This window comes from Acipenser ruthenus, chromosome 30 (assembly GCF_902713425.1).
Source record: "Acipenser ruthenus chromosome 30, fAciRut3.2 maternal haplotype, whole genome shotgun sequence".
Lineage (NCBI taxonomy): Eukaryota > Metazoa > Chordata > Actinopteri > Acipenseriformes > Acipenseridae > Acipenser > Acipenser ruthenus.
Genome location: NC_081218.1, coordinates 7,450,561 through 7,461,535, shown reverse-complemented (window position 1 = coordinate 7,461,535; position 10,975 = coordinate 7,450,561). Strand labels below are relative to the sequence as shown.

General features: G+C 42.1%; 1 protein-coding gene across 4 annotated transcripts in view; it reads right to left on the bottom strand.

The window, feature by feature from the left end:
- Positions 1-475: 475 nt before the first annotated feature.
- LOC117432797 (membrane-associated guanylate kinase, WW and PDZ domain-containing protein 3) overlaps positions 476-10,975 on the bottom strand; it is a 135,206-nt gene continuing 124,706 nt past the window's right edge. For 2 of the 4 annotated variants that reach the window (XM_059004733.1, XM_059004735.1), the window contains 7 exons: positions 10,491-10,676; positions 8,271-8,456; positions 7,700-7,805; positions 6,427-6,550; positions 5,610-5,753; positions 5,307-5,445; positions 476-3,264 (listed from right to left, as the gene is read on the bottom strand). In XM_059004733.1, coding sequence (XP_058860716.1) covers positions 2,120-3,264; positions 5,307-5,445; positions 5,610-5,753; positions 6,427-6,550; positions 7,700-7,805; positions 8,271-8,456; positions 10,491-10,676 — 2,030 coding nt within the window. In that variant the 3' untranslated portion in view covers positions 476-2,119. Of the gene's footprint in view, positions 3,265-3,814; positions 3,903-5,306; positions 5,446-5,609; positions 5,754-6,426; positions 6,551-7,699; positions 7,806-8,270; positions 8,457-10,490; positions 10,677-10,975 lie in introns of all 4 variants that reach the window. The other 2 variants (XM_059004736.1, XM_059004737.1) reach the window with 2 other exon arrangements.

Below are 10,975 nucleotides of genomic sequence, written 5' to 3'. Positions count from 1 at the left end.
TGCATGCATGTTTCAAACAAAACAGCTAACACTTGTCTCTGTCATTCTGCACAGTTAGTAACAATCCACTAGTGTGACAGTGGTGCACCTGAAATGCAGGCTGGATCGTGATCAAGTAGACCACAAGCAATATTCGGTTTTCAGTGTTAAACAGACAGGCTAGACAAACTGAATTGTATGTGTCCAGAAGTAAATATACGGGTATTATGACGCAGACGAATAAAGACAGACAGAGATCCAGCTCTGCTTGTCTGCTCTCCCATGTGACGTGGTTTACTGTGCCCCCAAGAGCCTTGTGTACAGGTACAGACCAGGTGCCCCCAAGAGCCTTGTGCACAGGTACAGACCAGGTGCCCCCAAGAGCCTTGTGCACAGGTACAGACCAGGTGCCCCCACGAGCCTTGTGTACAGGTAAAGTGTTTTTGTTGGTTTATTTTACAGTGCATGAACAGAAATACCATGGACCAGTAGTAAACTAAGGTTTTCCATTTTATATGCTATATTTTATTTTTTTTCATACAAAAATAACAGAGCGATTAATTTATAATAATGGAGCAAAGTACTTCTAAAGGTGCTGTACAATATATAAGCATTTACAACGACCACATCATGTAGAAACCAAAAGGCTTCTTTGTTGAGCTTTGCAAGGCCACTTGATTATATACAAGCAAGGATATGAATGAGTTCTAGCTCAGGGAGGAAAACTGTATACAATATATAGCATAGAAGACATACAATACAGCGTACAGCACAGTTTAAAAGTGTTTGTAATGCTTATACTGGAGTTCTAAATCCAATCACAGTTCACTTGTAGCTTTGGTTTCATTACAGTTGCTCATAAATTAAAAAAAGTTATTGAAAAGGGTGAGATATTTCAAACCAGCATTTGGTTTCTGAATTTAGGAAGAAAATATTTTTGGATTTCAATATATTGCACAATATGCAGTGTGATTGTTTCAGCTCTATCTAGTGAGATTGTGTTGAAAAAGATGAATTTAAGTTTTAATTGCTGGGGTGTTTTAAACAGGCATTAAGTTGTATCTTTGTTTCTGTAACTCCAACACAATTTAACAAAGTTCAAATACATTTACTGAACATGTGTACTATTGAGGAGAAATGGTGGATTTCAATCTGACAACCACTAATAACAAAAGATACATAAAATACAGAGTAGGTTACTGTATAACAGATTCATGAAACAGGAATTAAGCACAAGTATTTTTAGTAGCCTACAGATTTTTGTCAAAAGATAATAGATACTTTGTAACAACAAACAACATTTAAGTGTGGAGCAGCAGGCTGTGGTTCTGTATTCTCTGTGAAAGTTGAACCCTACACCAAACTACAATGGCTCAATACATATCTCAAGAAGTTAGATAAGAGCACCATCACTAAAAAACATCATATTTTACATGAATCTGGGCCATTAAAACAACTGAAACCACCGCTTGGTTATTGTTTTATGATTTGCACTACTATGTATTCGTTTACTGTGATTCACACTATTAGAATTTGACAAACAAGTAGTGGGAAAAACAAAACTTTTATCAACAGAAAATCATTAAAAATAATTATATGCATGCATGAAAAAGCATAAACATCATTCAGTAAAGTAAATCCTGCTAGCATTTCTTGTGCGATTTTGCAAATGACAGTCAGATGCTTGGATTTAATCTCCCTCCTCCCATGCATGGACTACGTACTACCCCTTCATTATATTGTATACATGAACCAGTGCAACTAGGAGTTCTTTGTTATACAGTATGTTAAGATGAACATGCATACAGTCTTTTTTTTTCAGAATCCCCTCTTGGCACATGCTTAAGGACAGGAGTACTGTGTGTTTGGGTTGGCTAGACAGACACACAGACACTAAACTGATTGTATTTGATTAGTTAACATTAACAAAAAAGTGCCATACTGAATTTTCACATTGGGGATGAAAAATACATTTTAAATATATTATCTGAAGTAATACAGGTCTTAAAATACTTCTTCCTTCATTTTAACAGTGTTGTGAAAGTGTCCAAAAAACAATAATGTTCCTCTTCAGCATCTCAGAGCAGGAAAACCTTATCGCAAGCTGCCTTCATTGCCCTTTCAAAACCTGATTCTTCACCTAAGTATGTTTCTCTTGCTTCTCGGCCCCTACTTTTACTGAGCTGGGAACCTTCCAAGGCCCTGGAGTGATGGGGGCCTTCCTGCCCCCGGAGGTAGTGTTGTTCTCTGAACCACCAGCATGACCCATGTCTTTTTTGTGTTCCCAATCTTGCCTCTTCACCTCCCCATCTCTTATTCCAAGCTGCTTCTGGCTCAGTGTGGTCGGTTCCTGGGCTTCTTTATTCGCCTTTTCTCTTACAGGTCGTTCTTTGCGCCTCCTGTCTGGTGACCTGCTTCTCTGTGGCTTTCCGTCTTTCTCCAGTTCCTCAGAGGCCTCTCTTTGCTCTTGGGCCTTGGTCGGTGAGGCCAGTTTTTCGTCATGGTTCTTTCTCTTTCCCACAGGAGGCTTTTCCTCAGTGTTGCTGGCTGTTTTGTTCTTCAGTCCATCTTCCCACCTATCACTGCTTTCTTTGGAATGGCCATGTTTGTCTGCCTTTCCTGAGCTGGTTATTCTTTGTCGGTCATCGCCAGAATTAAGCATCTCCTTGTTTTCTTCTGCATGTTCCTTCTTGTGTGCTTTCCTAGGGCTGGACGATCTAGTTTGGGCTACGTTTGGCTGCTCCTTAGTACGACTTTTCCTTTCTTTGGTTGCTTCTGAGTAGTCTTTTCTTTCTCCCTTCTTTGGACTCACAGATCTGTCCTTGAGTTCAGCTGTGTTCTTCTCAGTCTTCCTCGGGCTGGGTGATCTCCCTTTGTTCATGTCAGATCTTTCCCGGTTGGCTTTCCTAGGACTGGTGGACCGTCCTGATCGGGATACATTGGACTCTTTCTTTTCAACTTGCAGCTGGTTCCTCGCGTCAGGATTTCTTGGACTGGCCGACCTCTCTCGTTTCTCATTTGTTTTTATGGCCAGCTTGTTGTTGGTAATGTCTTGTCCCTTCTTATCTGTGCTTGTTGGACTAGTCTCTCCACTGACAGGTTTATCCAACTGTCCTGCTGGAGCAATGGCAAAGTCTCTCACTGAGGCATCCTCTTGTCTCGCTGTTGGGGTGGACTCAGGAGTAGAGGTGGAATTGAAGGATGGAGAAAAAGGTGGTGGTTCTTCAGAAGATGTGACCTCTTTTGGAAAGCTTGCAGGTGAAACGTTCATAGGATCCATGTGAACTAAAAACAAATATACACACATTTAACATTCAATTTTTATAATGGCAAGTAATCTGCTTGATAGATTTAGACATGGATTCAATATATTGTCTACCTCTGAACTTTAAGAATTTAGTGAAGATCCTACAAATTAATCATATTGATATAAATGTTGTAATATATAGTTGGCTGAAAGGCAGGATACTTGCAGCTACTGGACCTACAGTGTATATAACACACTGCATTCAGAATTGGGACAGACTCAATCTATTTTAGCAAGACATACACAAGTTGGGCCCTTTATGCAATTAATATATTAGAGGAAGGTATTTGAGATATTTGAAATGCAGCACATATCAAATGAAAACCCCTTGATCTTTCTAGTCATAAGACCTCATTAGGACAAATCCTTCCTCGAACGTTTTGTGGTAAAAATGGGAGATTAGAGCTGGAAAAGAGGATCTAAGGTAAAGGACAGCTAAGTTTAAAACTCAAACACAAAGAGAAGAACTAGAAGGGTTGGTACGAGTAGTAGTAGAAGTAGTACTGTAGAAAAGACATGCAGGTTTACCAAGTTATTAAAGACAGACCAAGAAAAGGAGTGAAGCCTTAGTGATGATCTGGTTTCATGTAGAAGCAGAGGGCAGAAGAGGCCAAACCTGAAGAGGGAAGAGAACCGTCTACAGAATCAACAGAAATCATATTAAAGAGCCGGTGCAATCGTGCAAATGTGTAAGTCTGTTATAAATGTTCCAGTTTTTTGGCCTTGAACTCCCGTTTTTTGAACTAATGTTACTGTATATTTACATGTACATATATTACTTGGTACTCTTCACATAGTACAGTACAGTGCACTGGAGTGCCTGCAGACAAGGATCAAGTATGGGAGTCCCAGCATAGAGGTGCTGTATAGTGTACTGGAATCCTAGCACACAAGGATAGTGTACTGGAATCCTAGCACACAGGGATAGTGCACTGGAATCCTAGCACACAGGGAGAGTGTACTGGAATCCTAGCACACAGGGAGAGTGCACTGGAATCCTAGCACACAGGGAGAGTGTACTGGAATCCTAGCACACAGGGATAGTGCACTGGAATCCTAGCACACAGGGATAGTGCACTGGAATCCTAGCACACAGGGAGAGTGCACTGGAATCCTAGCACACAGGGAGAGTGTACTGGAATCCTAGCACACAGGGAGAGTGTAGTGGAGTCCTAGCACACAGGGAGAGTGTACTGGAATCCTAGCACACAGGGAGAGTGTACTGGAATCCTAGCACACAGGGATAGTGCACTGGAATCCTAGCACACAGGGATAGTGCACTGGAATCCTAGCACACAGGGAGAGTGTAGTGGAGTCCTAGCACACAGGGAGAGTGTAGTGGAGTCCTAGCACACAGGGAGAGTGTACTGGAATCCTAGCACACAGGGAGAGTGTACTGGAATCCTAGCACACAGGGATAGTGCACTGGAATCCTAGCACACAGGGATAGTGCACTGGAATCCTAGCACACAGGGAGAGTGCACTGGAATCCTAGCACACAGGGAGAGTGCACTGGAATCCTAGCACACAGGGAGAGTAGTGGAGTCCTAGCACACAGGGAGAGTGTACTGGAATCCTAGCACACAGGGAGAGTAGTGGAGTCCTAGCACACAGGGAGAGTGTACTGGAATCCTAGCACACAGGGAGAGTGTACAGGAATCCTAGCACACAGGGAGAGTGTACAGGAATCCTAGCACACAGGGAGAGTGTACTGGAATCCTAGCACACAGGGATAGTGCACTGGAATCCTAGCACACAGGGATAGGGTACTGGAATCCTAGCACACAGGGAGAGTGTACTGGAATCCTAGCACACGGATAGTGTACTGGAATCCTAGCACACAGGGAGAGTGTACTGGAATCCTAGCACACGGATAGTGTACTGGAATCCTAGCACACAGGGAGAGTGTACTGGAATCCTAGCACACAGGGATAGTGTACTGGAATCCTAGCACACAGGGATAGGGTACTGGACTCCCTCACAGCATGCAGGGATAGTGTACTGGCCTGTAGGCACTCACTGTAGTCTGGTACAAGCCCTTGTCCTGGCCTCAGGAGAAGCTGGACCTTATTCCCCCCAGCCTGGATCAGCTCAATGGCCCTGGTGTGAGTGATGCCTTGAGTGGGCTCGCCATTGATCTCAACAATCTGGTCACCCACCTGGTAAAACAAAATCATAGCATTTTTAGAGGTTTGTATAAGTAAACATTGTAAGAGAAGACGCATCAATAGTCGAGTCTCAGTCAGTCTATTTGTTTTCATAAACACATTAAATAAACAGTGCACTTCCATGGTGTGCAGCAATGCATGAAGACCCAGCTTACATGTATTCTTCCGTCTATGAGTGCCGGGCCTTCCTCTGCCAGACGCAGTATGAAGAGGCCCATGTTGTACTCCTTTCCTCCGCGGAGACTGAAGCCAAAGCCCCTGGACGCTCTCTCCAGCTCCACCAGGAAAGAGCCAGTACTCTGTATGGGGGCAAAGAGAAGCCACGCAAGGGTCATTTAACTGATCGAAATGCTGCCAGCATCATTTCAAAAATTAAAACAAGGGCCCTGCAGTGTGCCTTCAAGATTCTTTGCAGTATTGAGAGTATTTTGTTTGTCCTTCCTTTCAGATTTTGAACAGCGGTAGTATTTAGATGCACCGGTAAATTAGGCCAGTTGAATCAACCCCAACTTTCTATATAACCACTTTGAATATTTGAAGTTAAGCTAATGGATTAGTAACAGTAACATTCTGTAGGGAATCTAAAATGTTAAATGCATCTCCTTTCAATGAGAATTTTTTCATTTTACTGAAAAAACAAAGCATGTATTAAAGCTGTGATTTAAACCACTCCAAAACAAATTCTTCTTGTTTGATGAATTCCCAGGTTTGCAGCAGTTGAACTGGCAGATCAAAGGGATGAGATGCGCATAGTTGTGAATGGCGTAGCTGAGTGCAGTGTGTCGTACCTGGGAATGTCTGGGCTCTGTACCCCACGCTGTTCCACGGTGCTGAGTGCAGTGTGTCGTACCTGGGAATGTCTGGGCTCTGTACCCCATGCTGTTCCACGGTGCTGAGTGCAGTGTGTCGTACCTGGGAATGTCTGAGCTCTACCCCATGCTGTTCCACGGTGCTGAGTGCAGTGTGTCGTACCTGGGAATGCCTGGGCTCCGTACCCCACGCTGTTCCATGGTCAGTCTGGGGAATGTACTTGCAGTCTGACCAGGAATGTCTTTCATCAGAGTCATCCTTCTTATCTTCAGTCTCTAAATGGGACCTAGAAATCCAGGGCAATGAGATATAATAAATAATCCTCCCGTTAATATGTTGTATTTTATTTTCTCTTAAAGGATTGTCTCTATGTTCACATTGGATGGGTATTTGTGCGTGTGTGTGTCCGTGTATATCCATCTTGGTGGTTCTGCTATCTAGTTTGCATAGTAATTTATTATACTAATAAATAAATAAATACATTTTACAGGACTTGATTTCTAGAATGTACTTCCATCTCCAATATCTCATGAGCTCCATAAAGCAGTCAGGCTTCCTGAGTACTTTGGATCTTCATCAGCCCCCCTTAATGGTATTGAACCCTAACAGTACATCACACAGTCTGCCATCAGCTGCTACTTCACTCTCTATACAGACACACACTGCATATGCATTGCTACTAATGTGCTGTTAGTATTGTATGTGCAATATGCAATAACTGAGTCTCTGACATGTCGACATGCCAATCATGTTTAAGAAAAACCTAGAAGCAAATTCCATTTAAAAAACCTGCAGAAAAGTGCAGTGGATTAAAGCCTGCCGCCTTTGCGCTTCTAATTTCTCTATTAAAGGAAGTAATTACCCTTGTATGCAGCACAGTCAGTAATGGATTAAAGCACTGACACAGGCAATCTTGCTTCAAATTAAGATCAAAGTCATATTAAGCCCAACAAAATGTAAAAGGTGATACCCCTCCAATACTTCCTCTAATCACAAGAACCCTGCAGTCAGTGCCAGCTTTATATATACTTCTAAACTAACCCACGCAGGAAATGCTGTTACAGTGTGGAGCAAACTGCATGCAACACCTAGCACTGTGATACCTCTTCACTACTGCATTGGGGTTCCTTCAATGTAAATTAGTTACTTTTATTAAAATTAGATTTTTAATTAACACACACATATATGCACTTAACTATTATCATTAGTATATATTCCTCCCAAAGAGATTGCCAAACACCCTAGCCACCTCAGCCATTGTACAATTTCTTTCACAGCAGTTGAAACGCAGGTCAATTCTCCTGTAAAGATGTGCGTGTAGTAATGTAGACCCAGAGGCTGAAGTGTTTGGTATTCAGGTCTGAGCAGACAGCCCAGGTTTCTCCCCGCACTGACGATGATGGCTTGCTCTGTCTGACACCAGCGTGACTCATACCTGTCCTCCAGCATTCTTTGGTTGGTCTGCGTCTGTCCCATTGCTCTGTGCTGTGGTGCCGGGCTCTGCTTGGCTGAGCTGGAGCCTGAGGGAGGCCCGCTGTGTTCTTAAAGAAACAAAGCACTGGCTTAGTGTTGGCAGGTACAGATGAGAGGACACTGCCTTCTATTTCCAGCTGCGTACCACAAACAAAAACAACATCACTGTACTCAATTATCTGCATTACAGAATAGGTCCAGTCTGTGCATTGATACAAGTACAATCTACGCAAATAGATGCACAGGCTTGTACTTTTGGTGTAAACCATTTTCAGTGACGATGCTGGATATTCATTACAGGATTCCTGTTTGCAATTACAATAGGATTCCATACTTTGCACTAAAATAGGTTCTGCTATTTCTTCCCATTAGTGTTTACAGGAAATGAGTTTGAATCTCTGTCCCGTTTATTAAGCTGGGCTTCCAGAATAGGTAATACATGAATTTTCTCTGAAGCAGAAATGAAGTTGAATTTGGAGGAATTGCAAAATGACAATAAAAATCCCCCAGATCAGTTCATTACGGGCCCTTACCATCCTCTGGAACCACTGCCAGTGTAACTGCGTTTCCTGCCTCTTTAATCAGCTGCACAATGTCGTTGTGTGACAAGTCAACGATGGACTGGCCATTCACAGCAGAGATCCGGTCACCAACCTTCAGCTTTCCACAGCGGTCAGTGGGGCTCCCCTCAATAACACGGCCAATCTTGTGCGGGATAACTGCAAAGAAATACAATAGCGAAATATGTTAACTAACTGGAATTGCATCGAGTCAGCACACCGATTCAGAACATAAATCTGGCACAGAACAATTAAAATGCATATGGGAAGATGCCAGGTCTGACTGGCATGTGGATAAGGAGGAGGGGAGCACCTTTAATCTGTTAGCAGGACCTGTTAAAAATTTTTTTTTAGAACCTTTTACAAATTTGCATTTTAACTATCTGCAAACAATATTTTATTGATGAGCTTTCAAATATGTTGGTGGAGAAACGACAGGCGAGTGCTGAAGCTGCCTCAACATGATCCTAATACTTTACATTACCTCTCTCTGTCTCAGCATTATCCTAATACTTTACATTACCTCTCTCTGTCTCAGCATTATCCTAATTTACATCACCTCTCTCTGTCTCAGCATGATCCTAATATTTTACATTACCTCTCTGTCTCAACATGATCCTAATACTTTACATTACCTCTCTCTGTTTCAGCATGATCCTAATACTTTACATCACCTCTCTCTGTCTCAACAAGATCCTAATACTTTACATCACCTCTCACTCAACATGATCCTAATACTTTACATCACCTCTCTCTCAACATGATCCTAACTTTACATCACCTCTCTGTCTCAGCATTATCCTAATACTTTACATCACCTCTCTCTGTCTCAGCATGATCCTAATATTTTACACCACCTCTCTGTCTCAGCATTATCCTAATACTTTACATCACCTCTCTCTGTCTCAACATGATCCTAATACTTTACATCACCTCTCTCTCAACATGATCCTAATACTTTACATCACCTGTCTGTCTCAGCATTATCCTAATACTTTACATCACCTCTCTCTGTCTCAGCATGATCCTAATATTTTACATCACCTCTCTCTGTCTCAACATGATCCTAATACTTTACATCACCTCTCTGTCTCAGCATTATCCTAATACTTTACATCACCTCTCTCTGTCTCAACATGATCCTAATACTTTACATCACCTCTCACTCAACATGATCCTAATACTTTACATCACCTCTCACTCAACATGATCCTAATACTTTACATCACCTCTCTCTGTCTCAAGATGATCCTAATACTTTACATTACCTGTCTGTCTCAGCATTATCCTAATGCTTTACATCACCTCTCTCTGTCTCAGCATGATCCTAATACTTTACATTACCTCTCTCTGTCTCAACATGATCCTAATACTTTACATCACCTCTCTCTCTCTCAACATGATCCTAATATTTTACACCACCTCTCTGTCTCAGCATTATCCTAATACTTTACATCACCTCTCTCTGTCTCAACATGATCCTAATACTTTACATCACCTCTCTCTCAACATGATCCTAATACTTTACATCACCTGTCTGTCTCAGCATTATCCTAATACTTTACATCACCTCTCTCTGTCTCAGCATGATCCTAATATTTTACATCACCTCTCTCTGTCTCAACATGATCCTAATACTTTACATCACCTCTCTGTCTCAGCATTATCCTAATACTTTACATCACCTCTCTCTGTCTCAGCATGATCCTAATACTTTACATCACCTCTCACTCAACATGATCCTAATACTTTACATCACCTCTCACTCAACATGATCCTAATACTTTACATCACCTCTCTCTGTCTCAAGATGATCCTAATACTTTACATTACCTGTCTGTCTCAGCATTATCCTAATGCTTTACATCACCTCTCTCTGTCTCAGCATGATCCTAATACTTTACATTACCTCTCTCTGTCTCAACATGATCCTAATACTTTACATCACCTCTCTCTCTCTCAACATGATCCTAATATTTTACATCACCTCTCTCTGTCTCAACATGATCCTAATACTTTACATCACCTCTCTCTGTTTGAGCATGATCCTAATACTTTACATCACCTCTCTGTCTCAACATGATCCTAATATTTTATATCACCTCTCCCTCTCAGCATTACACTTTACATCACCACTGTCTCAACATGAGCTCACTGTAATTATGCGGCGGAAGAGAAACAGGATTCCCTTACCTCCAGGGGGTGGTTTATTTTTGGAAGTGAGTATCACAAATCCAAACCCCTCACTCTCTTTTTTCTGCAGCACCACTTCATAAGGTTCCCCCTGCAGTCTGCTTGGCACCTCGATATGGGGCATTTTAGGGGAGCTGTTTAGCAGGGGGTCAGGGGTCACATTCCTTTCTTCATCGGATGTTTTGTCTAGTTTTATTTGGGGTGAAATAAAAAGAATCATCTTTAACAACAGAGGCGCTGAATCTTGTAGATGCTTACAGTTCTACTACTGTTCTCTCCTCGCTAAATTACTCCATCTTCTAGTTCTCAAACATGTCTTCAACACAAGCAATCCTTATGTTTTCTTTCAACAGCTAGCACCATAGAAACTTTTCATGTGGTGTCCTGTGACAGGGAGAGCCCTGTTACAGGTTCCTGTGCAAATGTGTGCAGCTGGGAACTAATTGAGCAGCTAGGCTTGCCCAGCGCTGAGCTGATCGGGAGGT